Here is a 22,498-nt window from a genome sequence, read left to right on the forward strand (position 1 = left end):
AGCATTTAGAAAATTCCCAAACAAATCTTTCCCTTATGAAATCCTCCTAAATGTAAAATTTAAGCTCAAATAATGCAATACAATCTCATTTGTTTAGCTGTAAAAGTAAAGTTTCCCTACCGGACAAGGATTGTCCCGATTTTCAAGAATCTGAGCTAATTTCCTGCAATTCTACACATTTTGCCATTAGGCTGAGAGAAAAATGTGCAGTTTTAAAGCTAATTTCCTGTAATTCAACATTTCTTTCATGGCTTATGACGTGTTCACATGCTATCTGGGGGGCCTGAACTCTGTAGGGACTCCAACCCCACAAAAAAAATATATATATTTTTGTTTTGGGGCCCCCAAAGCTCGTGGGGATGTAACGATTGTCTCATAAAGTATATCAACGTAACAGTCTCTGTGGACAAGATTTATTTCGGGGAGCTGCAACAGGTTTACTTTAGTTTTTCCTGGTATTTTTAACCGAGCCACAAAGAAACTGTCAATGGGTTTCGGCCACATTTATTTGAAGAATGAAATGAGAATAATTAGGCAATTTAACAGCTATGAGAAATGGGGTGAAAAAATACAGTTTAGCAAAGGCAGCTTTTGCGGTTTGCTGCCTTTGAGAATCTCAGAATTCCCCCAAACTGGAAAATGTCTGCTTCCATGGAAACATTTGTCCCTAAAATTGTGTCATCCAGAAAGAGAGAAAAAATATTTTCAAAGTGATCAGAAATAAAGATGTCCTAATTCAAAACAGTGGAGTCATTGCTTAACTACTGAAAGACAAGGATATTTCTGGAATGAATGTCGCCTGAGAAAAGCATGAAGCACTTTTTCATAGAAAAACATTTAACTCAATGAAACATGGGTGTTGGCACAAAACAACCGAGCAGACACCATGCCACAACCACATTGAATGTCTTCCTTTGACTACAGGAATCACTTTTAATAGTGGGAGATGTGCAGCTAAACCCTTGGCCACGCTTGAAACGGAACTTCATCAATAAACACATTTGTTAAGTCTCCCCGAGCGTTGGCGTACCGTTTACCCACGTGCACTTGAAATATAATGTTTCGAGAGCCCCCTTTAGATTTCCACTTCAACACACACTTTAATGTGTGCAATTGACTCTCGACTACAGTTTCATTACCGGACCATAAATTACATAATAAGTGGCTCAGTCAGATCCAACTGAAAGCGCTCCAAAAAGTTACCCCTAAAAGTGCCCACTTATTCGCTTCATTGTAAGATATGCGTGTGTTTAGGTTGAGTTTAATACAGCATTTATTGCCACTGACTGGTCTGTTCTATTGTAATGTCATGCAATGTAATGCATGTCATATGGATTTCAGTTCCTAGTATTGTGAGAAATATGAATGGGAGACACAGAGCACAACTCAATAAAGTAGTGTGTCCTGAGGGAAAAGGGCAGCATTTGTCAGTCATGTCAAGTGGTGCCAGTGAGATCTCCAACCATCCTTAAACAATGTTTAAAGCAAAGGACATTGCATGCACAGGAATTGCCTTATTGTGTTTGCGTTTGGCTAAAACAGTACTCCTCCACTGCAAGCAGGAAGTGTCCAAACTTGACTCTTAACAGAGCACATAGGTCCTACATGTGATGGATAATTGAGAACCTGGTTATTATAGGCGTTGTTTAATTTCCTAGCATGTACATCCTAGGATACATTGCAGTGTAGCAGCAGAACCCATTTCAATCAAATGAGCTTGTTAGGAATTCAGTAAAAACAACAGACACTGTAATAGTAAGGTTCTGAAGCACCAACGTCCAGGCCACCTGTGATGTGATGTTCTCACACCTACAGTACCTGTATCCATAAAGCATCTCAGAAAAGGAGTGCTACTCTAGCACCAGTTTAGGCTTTTAGATCATAATGTATGACATTACAGGGGAGACCTGAGTGTTGAACAGCACTCCTACTCTTGAGTTGCTTTATGAACACAGACCCAGATCTACTCTGAGAGGTTCCACGGAGCACTGTGTTTTCTGTACAACAGCATAACTTGTTTCCCAAACTAATTTCATATCTGGTTCCCAGGAAACCTCCTTCGGAGTCAAGGTGAAGCCTGCTTGGCTGTTCCAGGCCAAGGGCTGTTTCAATTTATGGAGAATCTTTACTGGACTATCGGGAAACAGCCTGCAATCACTGCACTGCAATGAAAAACTGAGATTATCCCGTCTTTGGCAGCAGTTGCTTAGATTTTTTGACTGTACAGCTTTGAGATATTACATTTCCCCTACATGTCATATTGGTCTTGATAAGACTGTTTCATCCATCTGTGCAACTTTTATGGACACTTTTTCTCCACTTGCTGGCGGCCCCCTGAGAGAGGAACGTAACGTGCGCTACCATCAGAGAGATGTGAAAAGTGAATGGAGATGAACTTCCTTAACGGGAAGGGATGACTTTTAGAACAGGGGTGTTGTCCTGCTGTAGCCTACAAACATGTTGCAGCGTAATGCTATTGCAACAGGTTTAGGTTTCTAATAGTACATGTTGTGCCGTCTCATCCACCAGCCGGAGCTCCATCTGGAATGGCAATTAGCCTGGGGACAAGGTTACATGTGATGTCATATCCCATCAATTACAAGCAATACCATAAACTTAACATGGGTGGTGCATCAAAGCTGCAAAGATCCACCTTGATATGCGTAAAACCTTTGCTCCAACCATGCATACTACATGCCTTTCACCCTGTTTGATACAGTCAACGGCTCCACTAGCTTTCCTCCTTTCAATATCACCTCTATGTCGCAATCAAAGATGGCAGAGAACCCACCTCGGTGTTTCTATTTCCTGCGGGGGTGGGGCAGGCGGCAGGCAGTGACCCACTTCGACAGGGGTCATTATGACTGTTTATGTCTCTTCCATCCCGGGGCCAGCCCAGCTCCTGTGTCGCCATGCTTCGCCTGCGCACCACTCCCGTGATGGATGACAAAGCGAGGCAGTCTTATTGGAAAAAGGCTTGATTTACAGCAAGGCTGGCTGCCACCGGGCTAATGGCTTAATTTCTCTCTCTGCTCCGCTCGGCGGCACGTGATGTCATCAGCCCCAAGGTCATTTGGTCGTTGAGCCCCGATATGGCTCTTTGTTGTGGTGTCCAGAGGAGTATGGGGGGGGTGATGTGCCTTTGATCAGTGGTACTTGCAAGACCATATGTGTGTGTGCGCACTCTATGAGCTTTTAGCTTAATTACCTTGATTCTGGTGATTGTTTATGTATGCAGTGCTTTATTATATACACTCTATATTGCGCTTGTGTTACAGTCACCCCCCACCATTGCCCCCATCTATTTGCCTCCACTCATTCACCCATGTTGAGAGGCTATTTGAACTCACTGGCGGCATGTCGGCCTACTACTCCCAGTCCCCACCTACTTTAAATTAGTACCGTCAAACAAGTAGTATGAGTAGTATATTCACTGCATATACTGTACGATATCAAACATCTCTTAACTCACATTACACTGCGGACGACAAAAGAATGAATACTCTTCCAGGTTATTTGGTTTCTATTGACAAAGCAACTTGCTTTTGAGCTAACTACCGTACCTAATTGAGCCATCGCTAAAGGTAAATGGACAAGCGTTGGGCCAAGGCAGTCAGTGTCATTAGTAAGATTGTTTTGAGTTTCCCCGTATGCCAGTTTTCCTCTTAGCTATTGATTATTTGTAATTTGGTGTCATTAGGTGTATCGGTGAACAGGAAAAATGAATGGAGTCTAGACAGACTGGGAGTGCAAACAAAGGAGGAATCATTAACTGGAAGGGATGGTGATTACGAAGTGCCAATGAATGGCGGCTATTTTGAACTGCACATTTCATGTGAGCTCTTTAAACCTGCAATGCCTTTTTCCAGAGGCATATGCACAAAAATGTAGGTTACTGTAACACACACTAGACAAGCATAACATCAACATCGTGTGCCATAACACTCTACTAAAGTACAATGGTAGCTTGTGAATGGTTTCTGAAACTTTTATATATTACATGTGTAATATACAAATTCTTCATAAAGACGGGTTGGCTGACAATCTTATCCAACCCTGTCCGTTTTGCCCCGTAGTTGCACAGGTGTCGGTTTTGTTGCTCAACAACCAACCTGTCCATAAGCTTTATAACTTCTTCTTCATTTCAAACCACACTCTGTACCGCTGCCCTCTGTATGCCCTACAGGAATGGCAGCCATCTTTGATATGTTTGCCTTTGGTGGGTAAATCATTGTAATTGTTCCTTTAAATGCAGTGACTTCCTGCCTGCTGGGTCAATGTCTCCAGTTGGGGTAACCCGACCTCCCGCCTTCCTCTCCCGAGGGTAACCATGATCCATGCCTCCCTGGATTCCTTGATCCTCTGTCCGTTATCCAATACCTTCCCCCTCCACTAGCGCAAGGCGGTACAACATTTAATCCCATCTTAAATCAAGAATGTAATTAAGAGTAATAAATTATCCAATTTTTACTTGAACACACTTGGATTCTGCAGGCGGCCGGGAAACGTCCTAGACTTTCAGCGAGACAAAGACATTGGACACTTTTCAAGAGTGGGAATGAGCTCATGGCAAGTGTTATTCTTAAAGCAGACTATTGATGGGCTGGGTCACGCACCCAGACCAAGACCTGGAGGAGTGGAAGGGGAAAACCTTGCTCTTTAGATTGATGCCTTGCTGGAATTTGGGTATGTTCAGACTAATGTTGGTTATGTGAGTCCAAATTAGGAGCTGCTTTGTTTATATAAACCCCTTACCTCTCTCTGGGCTCTTCGCCTATAGCCAGAGAGGGGTCATCCCATGGGCACTCGCTACTCCCATCATTTTGAAGGCATATATATCTCCGCCTGTGTCTCTCGCATTCTTTCCTATTGAGCGAACGCACAATGCGGGGAGAAGGGCCTAAAAGAGCGTTGCTTCAAATCAAAAGTTCACCACACAAACACAACACATGCATGAGCAGTACGCACGCACACACGGACATGTGCATATGTGAACGCACATGCACACGTGCACATACACACATACACACACACCTCTCTCCCTCCCTCCACCCCGAAGCCTGTTGAGTACGACGGACCTGTCAGACAAGAGGCCGTTGGGGGACTTGTGGAGGGAAAGTGCCTTGTGGAGAGAAGTCTGGAATGCACTAGCCTTTAGCGTAACCGGAAAAGCCGGCAAAAAGGAAAACACTGCAAACCTATTCATTATCCGTCCCGTGACACTTTTTTCCAACGTTGAGCCTAGTAAAATATCTCCATACCTCCTGGGCCAGTGGTTACGTGTGCATTACCGATTGCGCTCTTGCGAAAGGGTGACAAAATCCCATCATACACCCCATCAACTCTCGGAGACTTATTATCTGTTCGGGAGGACTATAGGTTTACCATGTACACACTTGTGGGCTTGTGTGCCAAATGGCACGCTGTTCCTTATATAGTGCACTACATTTGTAGTAGTGCACTATATAGGGAAAGAGGTGCCATTTGGGAGGCACACTGCATGATGTTTTGAGTGCCTGTATCGACACGCCTCCATACCAAAAGCATTAGCAGAGGATTAGAAAACCAACTGAAAAAAGTATGCTAAAGTAAGTGTAGCGTGAGTATGGTTAATCCAAGTCATTGGGAGACGTGACGTTAACATTGAAGTTATTCCACGGGCACTATTCTCGAGTCAGTAAGGTGAGTCCGAAAAGGCACGCGATTATCTAGTGCACTATCACCCTAGCCCTTTGGGCCCTAGTCAATTGTAGTGCACTACATAGGGCTCTGATCAAAAGAAGTACAAAAAAGGGTCTGAGTAGCACCATAGTTGTATTTGTATTTATTATGGATCCCCCATTAGCTGCTGCCTCAGCTACTCTTCCTGGGGTCCAGCAAAATGAAGGCAGTTTATACAATTTTAAAAATATTACAATACATTCACAGATTTCACAATACACCGTGTGTCCTCAGGCCCCTACTCCACCACTACCACATATCAACAGTACAGAATCCATGTGTTCGTGTGTGTGTATAGTGCGTATGTTATCGTGTGTGTATGCATATGTCTGTGCCTATGTTTGTGTTGCTTCACAGTCCCCGCTGTTCCATAAGGTGTATTTTTATCAAATCAAATCAAATTTATTTATATAGCCCTTCTTTTATCAGCTGATATCTCAATGTGCTGTACAGAAACCCAGCCTAAAACCACAAACAGTAAGCAATGCAGGTGTAGAAGCACGGTGGCTAGGAAAAACTCCCTAGGAAAGGCCAGAGCATACTTAAATTCACACAGGATACCGGATAGGACAGGAGAAATACTCCAGATATAACAAACTGACCCTAGCCCCCCGACACATAAACTACTGCAGCATAAATACTGGAGGCTGAGACAGGAGGGGTCAGGAGACACTGTGGCCCCATCCGATGACACCCCGGACAGGGCCAAACAGGAAGGATATAACCCCACCCACTTTGCCAAAGCACAGCCCCCACACCACTAGAGGGATATCTTCAACCACCAACTTACCATCCTGAGGCAAGGCTGAGTATAGCCCACAAAGATCTCCGCCACGGCACAACCCAAGGGAGGCGCCAACCCAGACAGGAAGATCACATCATGACTCAACCCACTCAAGTGACGCACCCCTTCTAGGGACGGTATGAAAGAGCCCTAGTAAGCCAGTGACTCAGCCACTGTAATAGGGTTAGAGGCAGAGAATCCCAGTGGAAAGAGGGGAACCGGCCAGGCAGAGACAGCAAGGGCGGTTCGTTGCTCCAGAGCCTTTCCGTTTACCTTCACACTCCTGGGCGAGACTACACTCAATCATATGACCCACTGAAGAGATGAGTCTTCAGTAAAGACTTAAAGGTTGAGACCGAGTTTGCGTCTCTCACATGGGTAGGCAGACCATTCCATAAAAATGGAGCTCTATAGGATAGATTGTTTGCTAAGAAATTCTAGGGACATTTAGGAGGCCTGCGTCTTGTGACCGTAGCGTACGTGTAGATATGAGTTTATTTATTTATTTAATTTTACTGCGAGGATCAGTTACTTGATGTGGAATAGAGTTCCATGTAGTCATGGCTCTTTGTAGTACTGTACACCTCCCATAGTCTGTTCTGGACTTGGGGACTGTGAAGAGACCTCTTATGGCATGTCTTGTGGGGTATGCATAGGTGTCCGAGCTGTGCACCAGTAGTTAAAACAGACAGCTCGGTGCATTCAACATATCAATACCTCTCAGAAATACAAGTAGTGATGAGCCAGGAGAGATTGACATGCATATTATTAATATTAGCTCTCTGTGTACATTCAAGGGCCCGCCGTGTTGCCCTGTTTTGAGCCAATTGCAATTTTCACAAGTCCCTTTTTGTGGCACCTGACCACACGGCTGAACAGTAGTCCAGGTGCGACAAAATTAGGGCCTTGTTGATAATCCTGTTAAGAAGGTAGAGAAGCACTTTATTATGAACAAACTTCTCCCCATCTTAGCTACTGTTGTATCAATATGTTTTCACCATGACAGTTTTACAATCCAGGATTACTCCAAGCATTTTAGTCACCTCAACTTGCTCAATTTCCACATGATTTATTACAAGATTTAGTTGAGGTTTAGGGTTTAGTGAACATATAATAGATCTACCGCTTCTTAGAATTGCTTTTAATAATAATGACAGATTTTTTATGTGAATTTGGTCAGGTGGCCCAAAAAGTTACATATTGTAGCTTTAACGGGTCACATGATGTAGTACACAAAAAAAACGGGTCCGTTTTGGCTCGTGAGCACCACTTTCAAAACTACTGTCCGAAATTATACAAACATTTGAGAATGCATCGTTAAGGAAAATTGTTTATTTGATACATTTTCATTTTTTAAATAAATATATAAACAGTGATCTGACTGTGCAAGACCTTATTCGCAGTAGCACCACATTCAACATAAATACCTCTTCCACAATTTTTTCCGGACATTTTGCATTTTTCTATTAGCCTTCCTTACATTTACTTTGAAAAACAGGCCCAATACATGTAATACAGACAAGAGTGATTGATTGTTTTTGTGCATGTTTGAAACAGCGAGCAAATTATTTTCTTGAGGGCATAAAGGTATTAGTTGCCTTGGGTGGCCAACCAGCACAGATATTAGCCACTCTATCTGTCCTCACAGAGATAACATTGTCAGTCTGACTCACTTCATCACTCGGAACCCGATAACAACTTTTACCTAACCATCTCTCAATGTTCTGGAAGTGTCTGCTGCTTGTACCAGCATGCCATAGTTGCATGTCAGTCTGCAAGGAATTTTTATGTCAAAATCTTTTGTACCTTTAACGGAATGTTCACTTCTGAACTCTACAACATTAGTAATGAGATATTGACCTTACTAGTCAAGACTTGTGAAATCGCTGCATGTGACTATATGGAGAATTCAGAAGGCAAAACTAGTCGTGTAGCTTTCAGTGGTTTGCAGTTGCTCTGAACTTGTGATATGCATTTGAATGGAATCTAATTGAGTTTTAGTGAATTGAAATTGAAATGAACAGAAATTAATTTCATACAATTTAATTTATTTGAAGTGAACTAAATGAAATATTCCCCAGATAAAGTATTTACATGGTCAGTGGAAATCTTCTTCTTCCTCCTCTTTCCTCTTTCCTCTGGTAGGTCCAGGATGAGGTGAGATGGTGGCCATGCCTTGGCCCCTGCAGCACCCTGACACATAGAGAACCAGAGCAGTGACCCACCTCAGGAGAACAAGTCATCCGTCACTGCATGTCGGGCCCCCGGGCCCCAGGGGTCGTGGCCTGCTGATTCCATCCATTGTTTCAGGGTGACTGCTTCTCCTAGTTGCATCAAATACAAAGGCTATTTACACACTGGCTCAGAGATGTCACCAGTCCTCATCTTGATTCCCATTAGCGTTACTTGTGTGCATCTGATTTATTCTGTTTAAGTCTGGGTTTCATTGTAGATCTAAATTAAAATGAAACTTAATTGTGATGGATTAGATGGACTAGATACAGTGCTTTCAAAACGTATTTATAACCCTCGATGTATTCCACATTTTGTTGTGTTACAGCCTGAATTCAGAATTGATTAAATATATTTGAATATTAACAAAGTGAAAACATGTTTTTAGAAATTTATGCAAATGTATTGAATATGAAATATCTAATTTACATAAGCATTCAATACATGTTAGAATTACCTTTGACAGCGATTACAGCTTTAAGAAGTCTCTAAGAGCTTTGCACAACTGGATGGTACAATATTTGCACATTATTCTTTTTAAAATGTCAAGTTGGTTGATGATCATTGCTGGACAGTCATTTTCAAGTCATGCCATAGATTTTCAAGCCGGTTTAAGTCAAAACTGTAACTAGGTCACTCGGGAACATTCAATGTCATCTTGGTAAGCAACTCCAATGTATATTTGGTCTTGTGTTTTAGGTAATTGTCCTCCTGAAAGGTGAATTTGTCTCCCAGTGTCTGTTGGAAAGCAGACTGAACAAGGTTTTCCTCTAGGATTTTGCTTGTGCTCAGCTCTATTCCGTTTATTTTTTTATATTTTTTTTACTCCCTAGTCCTTGCCGATGACAAGCATACCCATAACATGATGCAGCCACCACCATGCCTGAAAAAATGAAGAGTTGTACTCAGTGATGTGTTGTGTTGGAAGTGCCCCAAACATAAAGCTATGTATTTTTTACTTTGGTGCCTTATTATGAAACAGAATATTTGTAAACGCTACAGGCTTCCTTCTTTTCACTCTGTCAATTAGGTTAGTATTGTGGACTAACTACAATGTTGATCTATACTAAATATTCTCCTATCACAGCCATTAAACTCTGTAACTGTTTTAAAGTGTTTTAAAGTGGTGAAATCCCTGAGTGGTTTCCTTCATCACCGGCAACTGAGTTAGGAAGGACGCCTGTATCTTTGTAGGGACTGGGTGTCAGTGGTGTCAGTGAAACAGAATGGGACAGCCCTGCTACTTACTGGCTAATTTTTTAATTAATTTGTAAAAACTTGTAAAAACGTAATTCCACTTTGACATTATGATGGGGTATTGTGTGTAGGCCAGTGACACAACATCTATATTTAATCAATTTAAAATGCAGGCTGTAACACAACAAAATGTAGAAAATGTCAAGGGGTATGAATGCTTTGTATATCACTACTTTGTTGATTGATTTTTGCTTAGTTCTTCATTTATTACTTTGTAATAAATCACCACTGCAATTGCCACATACCATAATCCCTAAAGTGGCCCCACACAAACTTTATGTATTTTATATTTGTTGTTTACACGAAGTGGCATGATGAATCCTCAGCTGGAGGAAATCTGCTATAATCACACATTTAGGGTAGCGTCCTAAATGGCACCCTATTCTTTATATTGTGCACTAGTTTTGACCAGAGCCCTATGGGCCCTGGTCAAAAATAGTGTACTATGTAGTGAATAGGGTGCCATTTGGAACGCTACCCTTGGTTGTGAAAAACAGTCAGATGAAGGCAGTTTCCAAAATCCCCTAAAGATGGCAGTCAAACATGGGGCTTAGTTCACGTTGGCTTTATCGGAGTAGACAGCCATGTCACTCAGGAATGTGAGACTTGCAGTGGAATCATGAGGAGCAGAGAGATGAGGGGGGAATCTTGACAAGAAAGAGTTACATTTTCATAAACATTATGGTGCTATTTTCTTTTTTTAAATTATTACATTTGTGGCAAAAAATAACATTTGTGGCAGCCTCATTCTCTCATAATCTCGACACTTGATAAAAGTTGATAACCAACCAAAAATTCCACCATATCCTTCTGTCCTCAAACCAAATTAGTAATTGATTTTAAGAGGAAGATAAATGATTCCTTTTGTGGCCGCCGGCTTTGAAATAAGGTGTATCTAGGGAACTCCCAGAGGATTGGGAGAGTGCATCTATTGAGAGGGAGAAGTAGAGCGTGAGCAGGAACTAATCACTCCATTTAAGTGTTTGGGGCAGATTGACGCAAATCTCTTTTTCCCCCCTCAAATTCCAGGGAAGACTCTCATTTGTATATAGCTTGGCCTTTCTCACTATTGAGTGTCTTGGTAGTGGATAGTGGATATAATTTGTCTCTGGAGAGTCTCACAAACGGATATCATGTAAATCGTAGGCCTATGTCTATAGTAGAAGATCATGTTTTAGTAAGTATCAGCATATTTTCAGTCCCTCAAATTCCATGCAAGACAATGAGTCTTGCATGGAATTTGAGGGACTGAAAATATGCTGTATTATAGGCCTTCTCACTATTAAGCATCGTTGGTAGTGGATGGCGTAGTGTATGTCATGTTTCTCATGCTGGAGGATGCCACAATAACAATATGTCATATAAATAGCAGGCCTCTGTCTATATATAGTACAAGACCATGTTTCAGCGTCAGCATATTTTTTTGTCCCTGTTGCAGCAAGAGTACAAGTAGCCACAGCTTGGGAGGGGTTGGATTTCAGTGAAGTGCATTTCAGCAGATATTTTATTAGTAGTGATGCGGGAGTTTCACATCTATACCACATTATGCTTCCCCGTATAACCTCAACTCATATTCTATTCTTCCAAAATAAAGAAAAATCCCCAAGTAATCCTCAAAGATTCTATACACCACAACAGTTGATTTGGGTTTAAACCTCGTTTTCTCACATTGTGATTCAAACCTGAGAGACTATGGGTCTTAGGTAAGTTTATAATGTATTATTCCGAGATATTGAAAGACAAGAACAAGAAGCTAGAGCAATGTGCTTGTTCATTTAGTGGACCTTCAAAGCCCACCTGGTCTGTTCTCGTAGGGGGTTCGGACGTGACCACAGCGTCCGTCATGCAGAATAACCTTTTGGCCTCAACAGCCTGCTTCCTTCAGCCACACCTCATACAGCAGCTGAGAAACCAAAGGGCGAGAGATAGCGACCCTTCTCTGTTCTTACCCACACCACCAACACTGAGGATGCATCACAAATGGCACTACATTCCATATATTATATGGCACTTTGGACCAGAGCCCTATCAGGCCTAGTCAAAACAAGTGCACCAAATAGGGGGGGTAGGGTGCCATTTGGGACACAATCTGTGTCTGCATAAGCCCTTTCCACCACAGTCGGGTGAGTCAAACAAAGTAATTAGTCAGTAAATACAGAGCAACCCAGGTGAAGCAGGGAAGGGGGCAGCCGCTAGGCAGGAAATCTACTGTGTAATTTTTCCCATCACTGTACTGTACCAAGCTGTACCCTCCTACTAACTGTCTGGGTTATTAACTGGGGTTTTGGTAGCACTTTACATTGAGTTGCACTCATACCGGTGTCGTAGCCCTGTAATTACTACTCTTATAGGCTACATGTAGCAAGGAAATCTGTAATTACACTCTAGTTACTTAAGTGTTACAAAGCTCTTTACCACATAATATAAATTGTATGACAGGACCTCAAAGCATTGAAATGGTTCCTTTCTGTGTTGTACATACAGCAAACTGAGAGAAACTGGTCCTGTAACTTATTTTTTATTTTCAAACGCAAAGAGATTCGTGGGGGTAGGAGATAAAAGTCTATGAAAAAAGACTCACACACATAGTGTGAATTAGACAACTCAAGTCCTTTTTTTGAAAAACAGCACAGTACGGCAAAGCAATACCAGAGCACTTGCAATAGTTATCGTTACTTGTCCGTAGAGAGTTTGTGGTAAAACTGTAAACAGGACACTATTGCCTCACCTTATTGTAATTTTCCACAATTACAACAATTTCATTATAAAAAAAATGTGTTTGTTTGTTGTTTTAAAAAGACCCCCCAGTCAAATACGGACATCGGCTTCTTCTCTTGCTTACAAGTCCACTGCCAAGACAAGAGTGTCTTCACCCTCTATAACTGTCCATGCAATGCAGCAGAAGGCGGAAAAGTGAAGGACTAAGTGTTTGTTTGTACCGGTTGAATTAACAGAGTATTGAAGTATCCACTGGAGAGCTCCAGTAATTGTAGTCCCCAGAAGGGAAGTCCTCACAACGTCTGAAGTCCTCACAACGTCAGAAGTCCTCACAACGTCAGAAGTCTTCACAACGTCAGAAGTACACACAACGTCAGAAGTCCTCACAACGTCAGAAGTCCTCACAACGTCAGAAGTCCTCACAACGTCAGAAGTCCTCACAACGTCAGAAGTCTTCACAACGTCAGAAGTCCTCACAACGTCAGAAGTCCTCACAACGTCAGAAGTCCTCACAACGTCAGAAGTCTTCACAACGTCAGAAGTCCTCACAACGTCAGAAGTCCTCACAACGTCAGAAGTCCTCACAACGTCAGAAGTCTTCACAACGTCAGAAGTCTTCACAACGTCAGAAGTCCTCACAACGTCAGAAGTCCTCACAACGTCAGAAGTCTTCACAAGGCATGATAGGGTTTCCAAGGCCTCTCATAGTCACGATGGTGGTTCAGCAACAGTGGCTACTCAGACTGAACCACTTGAAGGAAATGGGGGAAGTTGGAAAGGGGGGTGGCACCAGCCCTACTGACAAACAGTCAGGTGATGGTGGTGAGTTTGGGCTGGGCACCAGCGCAATCAATATCGCTGGGTCACGGAAGAGTCACAGAGGGAGGGGCAACACTGAGAGATCATGCCCCAGCGGTGGGGGTGGTTGGTGTGAGGGTAGAGGTGATGGTAGGAGCACCAGTGAAGGTCAGAGTGATGCCCATATCCGTGCTGTTCCGACCGCCATGGGACACGCCGTCCTCGGGAATACCTGGCAGTTCTGCTGGGGAAACAAACAATAAGTAAAATTGAAAACAACACCAGTGTGTACAAGTTACTTTAGCAATAAAACTGTGTAGTGTTACTTTAACTCTATAACACTGTGTGGTGTTACTTCAACACTATAACACTGTGTAGTGTTAGTTTAAAACTACAGCACTGTGCACTGTTACTTTAACTCACACAGAGACATGTACTATACATAAAGAATAGGTCATGTGAAGCAGTTGTGTTGTGTGCAGTGAAGCGGCACTACAATGGGGTGACATGTCGGGACAAATGGATTTCACCTATCCCACTAACTCTTAGATCAGTGTTCATGAAGGAAATGAGAGGAGGAGGGAGGAAAAAGAGGCCACTGGTTGAGCAATTTAGAGCTTGCAAGAGTGGCTGACCCATTCTGTTTCACTGACACCAGGGGACCCAATCAACAGGCGCTACTTCCCGATAGAGAGCAGAGGCTAAACGCCCCCGAAGCCTTATTCTCTCTTTCTTCTCTTTCGTTTTCTTTCTTTCTCCTGAGTCCCTTCACTGGTCCTCCCCTCAAAAGATGGCAACCCTGACCCCTTGGAACGATGTTAGCAAACCTCGGCCCGAATAATTGGCGGAGAGGCTCTTTTAAACAATGGCCTCCAGCGGTGTTAGGGCAACGCACAGGGGTCAGTGAGGAAGTTCACCAAAGGATGCCTGAGGGGGTTTCTGGGTAGAGAGAAACATTTTGTACGGGGGGGAAATAATCCTGTACGCTCGTTAATTTGTGGGCCCGTAATCGCCTATTGTCTGGGAAGGGAAAAGGACGATTTTGCCCCAGCCTTGGCTAATTTTGCGGAATAAGAAGAAAAGAAAGAAGAGGGCCAAACGACCAGGGAACAGTCATTTCTGCAGTGCAGAGGGGTCCGGGGGCTTCTGCATGGCTTGCTTCGGATCTGAACTGACAGGTGCATTGTTTCCCAAGGACCCATAAGCTCAATAATCGCAAGGGGAAGAAAACGTAATGCTCCTTCTGAGGAGTCTTTAATTGACTTTGGTTCGAAGTAATGTCGCCGAGTGACCGTATTAGAAAAACCCGCCGAGTCTCGAGTCTCTCTCCAGTCTCGGCCGTAAGCGGCTCGCTTAATCTTCCCCATTTGCCGGGCTTAATGAAAATATCTTATGAAGGAACTGGAGCCCTTAATCAAATAAGACGGGGAAACCATTTCATGTCCCTCGTTAATGATCAATTCATTCAATGGGACGTAAAAGAATATCGCTCATCTCTTATGATTAAATTGACCCTGCAATCTTTGAGAGCTTTACCTTAATTAGCCACTCAATAAGGCCGAAATGCAACTGTGAGGGAGCTGGATGCCACCATCACTCAGTAGACGGCAGAGGAAGGTTGACTCTCGGCCTGTGTCTGTCTTGCTTCTGTTCCCATAGGATTTCGGACGCCACCTCCTGCCCCATGAACAATTTCCACGTGACAAATTCGTTAGCGCTATGGCTTTTCACCGAGCATTCACTTCGGCTGTTTCTAAACACGTCTGAGAAGTCGACTATGCTTTCTTTCTTTTTCTCTCTCTCCGATGGTTGACCCTTTGACAGTGGACAGCCATAGCAAGTTCTTTCCCACAGTGGGTGTGAGAAGCGGGAGCAAGGAAAGGTCGTTATTTCTGTCCACATGACCAGTCAAATAAATCAATTGGTCACACCACCGGCGTGTACATGTTTCATTTAGACAAAGTCAATTAGCTTTTGCCAGCCTTTTCATCCTGCTGCAACGTGGCAGTAGCTTTATGCTGCGTTTATGTACCGTACACTCTGTCTCTGTGTGTCCGTGCTAGCATACCACTTAGTATGCATGCCTTGCACATTCTTCATGATGCTGTGAGCTCGGAAAAGTATTGGGACAGTGACACATTTGTCGTCGTTTTGGCTCTCTATTCCAGAACATTGGATTTGAAATGATACAATGACTATGGGGTTAAAGTGCAGACTGTCAGCTTTAATTTGAGGGTATTTTCATCCATATCGGGCGAACCGTTTAGAAATTCAAAAGTATTGGGACAAATTCACTTATATGTGAAGTAGTCAAAAGTTTAGTATTTCGCCCCATATTCCTAGTACGCGATGATTACATCAAGCTTGTGACTCTACAAACTGGATGCATTTGCTGTTTGTTTTGATTGTGTTTAAAATTATTTTGCGCCCAAATGAATGGTAAATCATGTATTGACATTTTGGAGTCACTTTTATTGTAAATACGAATAGAATATGCTTCTAAACACACATCATAAACATTAATGTGGATGCTTGATACTTACAGTGCGTCCCTTTGGGCTCTGTGCTAAGTCTGCAAGGGGTCACATGTAGTGCCACTGTCCCTCCACGCCCATACCCATGCCCATCCCACCCATGGGCCCTACGGGGAGAGAAGAGGGACAAATTAGAGAGTTGTGACGATGGGGGAAGAGAAGGGGGATAGAGATGAAGAGGACAAAGACTTATTATTTGGGTCAGTGAGGTGAGGCAATGCAAATATTGCAATGTGACTGGTCACACCTGGTCAAGACTGTAGGGGGAGAGGGAGGGCAGGGGAGATAGGGTGAGTAAATTATACTGTGACAGGGGAGGGGTGAATGGGAAACAGTCAGGTCCATGGTGTGTGTTTGAGGGACTCAAAAGTTTGTGTGTGTGTGTGTGTGTGTGTGTGTGTGTGTGTGTGTGTGTGTGTGTGTGCATTCCTGCGTGTGTGTGCGTGCATATGTGCATGCATGTGCGTGTGTGTATGTGTGTGTCTGGGACGTAGGAGTTAAGAGATAGGAGTCTTTACCAGGTGGTCTGATTCCCATGTGTGTCTGGCCGTCCATAACGAACCCTCCCATTGGTTGACCATCTGGGGTGTAGGGCCCTCCTCCAGTCACTGGCGAAAAAACACAGGCCGAGACAGAAGGAATTGCTAATTAGAATATTGCATAAGTTTTAATTACCGGTGCGCCCCCATAAAACGTTCCCTCTCCCGGTTTGGTCTGCCCTCATTATTCTCTCACTAGTATCCTCTAATTACAAGATTATTTGGTAGGTAATTTTCTTCATCAACAGGCTTAATTACTAACAAATGACTTCGTTTGTATTGGTAAGAGTTAATATCAAGTTGTCCTTATGGCTTATGCTGTGAAAGAGCAATTTGATATCAGCAAATAGATTACTGTTCTGGCAACTTGAACGTAATTACCTCGAAATACACAGCAGCACTGTAAATGGGAGATAAGTAACTTATAACAACACTTTGACTCATTAAACATGCGTTTAAGCGAACCACTTAACCATGATTATAGTACGTAATTAAGGAACTACTTTTCCACCAGGTTACTATTTAATCCATCCACTATCGCTTATGGAACAATTAGTGGCAGAGGAAGGGGCTGTGATTCGGCTTTCTGTCTCCCTCATATCATAAAGTGTAGGCAGCCTCAGGTAGAGAGCTGGTTCTGGTTACATGAGCCGGAGCAACAGTTCAAGCTCCTCGGTCCGTCTTTGAACTTTACAGAGTCCCCCTAATGCAACCCTAACCCCTAACCCTCATCACAGGTCATAAATTTTACAGCAGCTCCAAAACAAGGCATGTGCCAGGGGACTGCTCTGTCTTTAGCAGAGAGGGAGAGAGAGGAAGATAGAGAGAGAGAGAGGGGGGAAAGAGAGAGAGAGAGAGAGAGAGAGAGAGACTAACAAAGTGAACCAAAGTCCTACTCAACAACTTTTTACAGTAGACAACATGTGTTTTTTAATCAAAAAGTTTTAATTCTGAAATTAAATTTCAATTTGTAAAATAGCTAAGGAAAACGACTGGTCATATTTTAGCTTCAGTTTCACTTGCTCCTTGTTTGTTTTTAATCTAAGGTTAAACGTTCAATGGGCTGGCTAGTCAAAGTGATTAGCGTCTTTGTCTGGGCTAATCCTCTGGGTTTTAGTGTCCCCTCACTCCCGTAGTTAAGGCCGTTCGCTTGGTCAGTTAAACACATTGAAGACCAGAAGGGGCAAGCCTGGAGATAGTAGCAGGAGAAGTACACCACCGATTCATTTATGTTTTAATTCATGTAAAAAATGTTGAGATGTTTTAAGATTTATTTTGATCTATGTTGACCTGTTTACTTGACGAGTTCATATTCCTGCGTTGACTTGAAGTGAAACAACTGTACCACATGAATTGAAACCCCTCAAATTTGACGGGAGACTTGCCTGCTCTATTGGACTGGTCGATCATGGGCTGTACAATTCTTCGTCTCGCGTTGATGAACCTGAAAGAGAGAGAATGAGGGAAGGAGGGGATGGGGGGAGGGCAGTGGAGGAGAGAGAAGACAGCAACACGTTATAAATGAGGCCCGGCGAGCAGCATATGATTTCAATGTACTGTTTTGGGACCACAGAGGAAAAGCATTCATTCGACTTCGGCGTTACGAGAAGAAAAAAAGACTCGCTGTCAGCGATGGTTGCCTGACGTTGTCCAGGCTTCTGGTCTACACTTCACTAAAAGAACGTGGAAACCTCAACTTCCTCTCAAACTGTGGCTTTCAAAGAAAAAAAATGGCCTCTTGGACAGTAACTGTGATTCTTATCAAACCAAACACCTAGAATATCTATGAGTTCATAGCAAACGGCCACTGCTGGTGGAAGCAGACACTTCTTTGATATCCACCAATACAGTAGACACTTGATATACTGTCTCTGAAAATGTTGGTCCTTTAAGTCCAAAACATTTCATGTCACAGCAAAATTCTATTTAGCTTTTCAATACATAAAATACACCTAGCACTGATTAAGTAAAGTCCTCAAGTACTAGTGTAGTTTTTTAGTGTCCTATCCCCTTTGCACACATCCAAACAAAGCTCATACAACTAAATCTCTGTGCTGTGGGATACCTGAGGTGCATTATGGAATAGCAATGTTTGCAGAGAGTTGTCCTATATTCATACGCGTCCCCTCTAAGTATAAATGTGCTCTTGAAAGCCATCATTCTGGTATGCATGATCCCTGACCTTTGACCCTGGCGGCCCCGTGACCCAGCGCCCTCGGCAGAGGAGCACTCTGGTCTTGCTCAGCCTAAAGCCTTGTGAACCCGCCCCGTGACCCCTGCCGACCCAGGGAGTGAAAGCTCAGTGGTTCCAACTTGATTTATGTCCCCCTGCCTTTTTACCCCTGGCGGGATGGTTCCATTTCATCTTTTTCTTCGGGAAAAAAAGAGAGAAGAGAAAAGGGGAGGAACGGGTTTCCTTTTCAGGGAAACAAAAGCCACAACACTCCTTTCAGCATGGCCTGAAAAAAGGCAGAAGCAGGGGGTGGCAGGGGGGCGGAGGAGTAGGAGGAGGAGTGGGGGGGTGAAGATGAGGGGGAGAAGAAGACACTAAGAGAGAAGTGAGGAGAAGAGGCCGAAACTGAACGAGAAAACCGAGTCATATGACGAAGCCTATCTAGTGCTGCATGCTTTTTATATATCTATCAGACAATGTATATCTATCAGACAATAAAATGTGGCTATTAGGTGATGTTTTGGGTGATAGAACCATAAAAATAAAGGGGAACCAATTACTTTCATATCAACAAAGCCTTGACAAATGAGGCGCAAAGTCCCTTAGGCCAGAGTGCTTCCACAAAAAACCACAAGAAGGACATTTCCTTGATGATACTGTGACGAATCATAGTGGTGAGCACAGGGGGTGTATGTAGTGTTAGGGGTCTCAAAGGAGAGAGAGATAGAGGGAGAGAAAGGGGTGGAGAGGCTGTGGGGCGCACTGTTTGTGTGAGAGCCCGGGCGCCACCACACACCCCCTAGCTCCGCCTTTTAAGCAGCCAATGAAAGGGGGAATAGAGCGCCATGTGGCGCGGCCAAGGCTGCGTCCTCTGTTAGGGAGATAAAAGTTTCACCCCTCCGCGAACCCTTCACACCATGGGACTGCGTTTATGGCCCTGCTTCAGCCCTCCGCTTCCCACCGCACAATAAGTGCGACCATCCACCCCTCTCTGGCTCCCACTCCCACAATAGAGGCCTATTCTTCTGACTAGACGTGTTGTAAAAACCCTCCACTTTTGAAAAGCGTTGTTTTTCTTCAGAAAAACATTATTTTACGACGGCTTTGTGTGATATGAACTTGTACGCTTAGCGTGTAGTGAAGTAAGCACTTCTAGATACAGCCAGGGTATCCACAATAGGGTTAGGGTCAACTCCATTTCAATTCAATCATCTCAGGAACTATTGCATTGAAAAGCCTTCCCTTTACTTTCACTTCCTGAATTGAAATGGAATTGACCCCAACCCTGATCCACAACTTTATAAATACTACCTCACCACCAAGCACCATCAAATGTACACATAAAAACACAGACCGAAAAGCATTTTCTGTTTAAAGTAATGCCCCCAAGAAAGGACAACCCCAACAACTGAAATATCCTTTAGCTAATTTGGTGCGGTGGCATCTGTTCTCGTCCACTGCAGGCTGCAGAGCTGGAGCCTCAGCACGGTGAAACGCCTCTCCTGTGAGGATTAAAATAAACGAGCGCTCCCCTCCAGTCTGGGCTCCCCTGGTCGTAAAATGGCCCCTAAACCCACCTCCCCGGGTGTCATTCTCAGGTCAGCTTCCCCCCCCCCTCGGTCCCCCCACAACTCCCCCTTGCACGCCCGCCCTTGGGTGTGTTTGAATAAACCAGTCCAGCTGTTTGCCGTGAAAACGCCATTGACATCATCCCCCCCCTTCTCACCTGTTCCAATCAGCATATGGCCCTGTTATGAGGTGGGGGGGACTTAAACGCTTCGGCAACCTCTCCACAACCTCTCCGCAACCTATCCTACTGCACTTAGTATGTGACTGATAAACGAGCCCATGCATGTACAGTATATTCAAAGCACTAACAGCAATGTCAATTGAACGATGACTATGCAATGCATGTGTATGTCGAGGAAATGGAATGTGCTGCTGCTTCATTTAAATCAGTGGTGTAAAGTACTTAAGTAAAAGTACTTTAAAGTACTAAGTCGTTTTTTGTGGTATCTGTACTTTGCTTTTCTATTTATATTTTTGACAACTTTTACTTATACTTCACCACATTCCTAAAGAAAATAATATAGTTTTTACTCATACATTATTTTCCCTGACACCCAAAAGTACTTTGAAAACTTAGCAGCACAGGAAAATGCTCCAATTCACACACTTATCAAGAGAACATCCATGGTCATCCCTACTGCCGCTGATCTGGTGCACTAAACACACATGCGTTGTTTGTAAATGATGTTGGAGTGTTGGAGTGTGCTCCTGTCTCTCCATAATAATAAAAAACAAGAAAATGGTGTCGCCTTCTTTGGCTAAGAAGTATATGTATATATATACAAATATGGAATTTGAAATGTTTTATACTTTTACTTTTGATACTTAAGTATTTTTTTTTGACCAAATACTTTTACACAAGTAGTATTTCACTGGGTGACTTCCACTTTCACTTCAGTCATTTTCTATTAAGGTATCTTGACTTTAACTCAAGTATGACAATGTAGTACTTTTTCCACCACATAAATTCCAAAGAGGACATAGAAAAAAATGGGAGAAAAAACGCCAGCCGCTGAGTTGAGAGGCCAAACGGCTCTGAATTCCTCCACACACGCTCGAATATGTGTAACGTTCCACCGCAGCCGGCGATTCCAAGAACAGTACTTGTGTGTGTGTGCCAGCGTGCTTGTACACATACATACGTGCATACGCACAACCATGCATGTGTCTGTGTGTGTGTGTGCACATTTGTGTGTCTGTGTGTGATTCAAAGGTTGGTGCTTTTAACGAAAAGGACATACGCGGGCGTCACCTACAACTCCCCACGGCAACATTAGGCTCTGTTGTTGAACAGTGGGAGGCCATTACCTCATCACTAAACCCCCCCCTTACCCCCCTTACAACCGTCAGTGGGTGCCTCTCGCCAAACTCAGAGGAGTGTTTCCATTAATTAAACTGTGAACCCGCCATCTCTCCATACACAGACAGACACACACACAGATACTGGTAGAACATAGAAATACACACACACACACACACGCACAAGTCCATTTAAAAGCATATATGGGAGAGACACCAACAAGAAGGCCTCATTTGCAGTTTTCTGAAAGCAAAGTTGGCTAAACTTGCAAATTCATTTGTATTTCTCAGCATAATGCAAGAGAAAAACCTGGACTCCCTCTGAAAATCAGCTCGCCAGCCAAGTTACCACGGTAACAGACAAATAATAGATGACACAATATTAGCGTTGCTGCTACACTAATAGCAAGAATTCATCAATCTCCATCAAATGAAACAATATTTCCCATACCCCACCCCTCACCACCCATCCAGAATGTGCAAGCATCCTATCTACCCCTCTATTTATATTCTTCCTCTCCCTCCATTCCCCACCCCACCTCTCTCACACCCCTGATTCCCATGGGGCCCGTGTGGTACTACTACCTGCACGCTAGGATGAGCAGCTAACCAACGCCCCTGAGAACCTATCCTGATTGTGTCCCTAATGGCACCCTATTCCCTATATAGTGCACAACTTTTGACCAGAGCCTATGGTCAAAAGGAGTGTAGGGGGCACTGGTCAAAAGTAGTGCAATATAAAGGGAATAGGGTGCCATTTGGAACACACACAATGTTTCACGACCTCACCGTCCTTGATAGAGGAAAAGTGTGTCGCTGAGTGTGGACCAGCAACAAGCTGGGTTCTCCGCTCTAACTGGCTACAGCACATGTC

At 43.5% G+C, this 22,498-nt stretch overlaps 1 protein-coding gene across 3 annotated transcripts in view; it reads right to left on the reverse strand.

Moving 5' to 3' along the window:
• Positions 1-12,496: 12,496 nt before the first annotated feature.
• LOC112230380 (homeobox protein Meis1) overlaps positions 12,497-22,498 on the reverse strand; it is a 67,318-nt gene continuing 57,316 nt past the window's right edge. For 2 of the 3 annotated variants that reach the window (XM_024396656.2, XM_024396653.2), the window contains exons 10-13: positions 17,969-18,027; positions 16,563-16,652; positions 16,054-16,151; positions 12,497-13,751 (exon numbers count right to left, since the gene is read on the reverse strand). In XM_024396656.2, the coding sequence (XP_024252424.1) occupies positions 16,093-16,151; positions 16,563-16,652; positions 17,969-18,027 (208 nt within the window). In that variant the 3' untranslated portion in view covers positions 12,497-13,751; positions 16,054-16,092. Of the gene's footprint in view, positions 13,755-16,053; positions 16,152-16,562; positions 16,653-17,968; positions 18,028-22,498 lie in introns of all 3 variants that reach the window. The other variant, XM_024396655.2, reaches the window with a different exon arrangement.

Source organism: Oncorhynchus tshawytscha, linkage group LG32 (genome assembly GCF_018296145.1).
Source record: "Oncorhynchus tshawytscha isolate Ot180627B linkage group LG32, Otsh_v2.0, whole genome shotgun sequence".
Taxonomy (NCBI): Eukaryota; Metazoa; Chordata; class Actinopteri; order Salmoniformes; family Salmonidae; genus Oncorhynchus; species Oncorhynchus tshawytscha.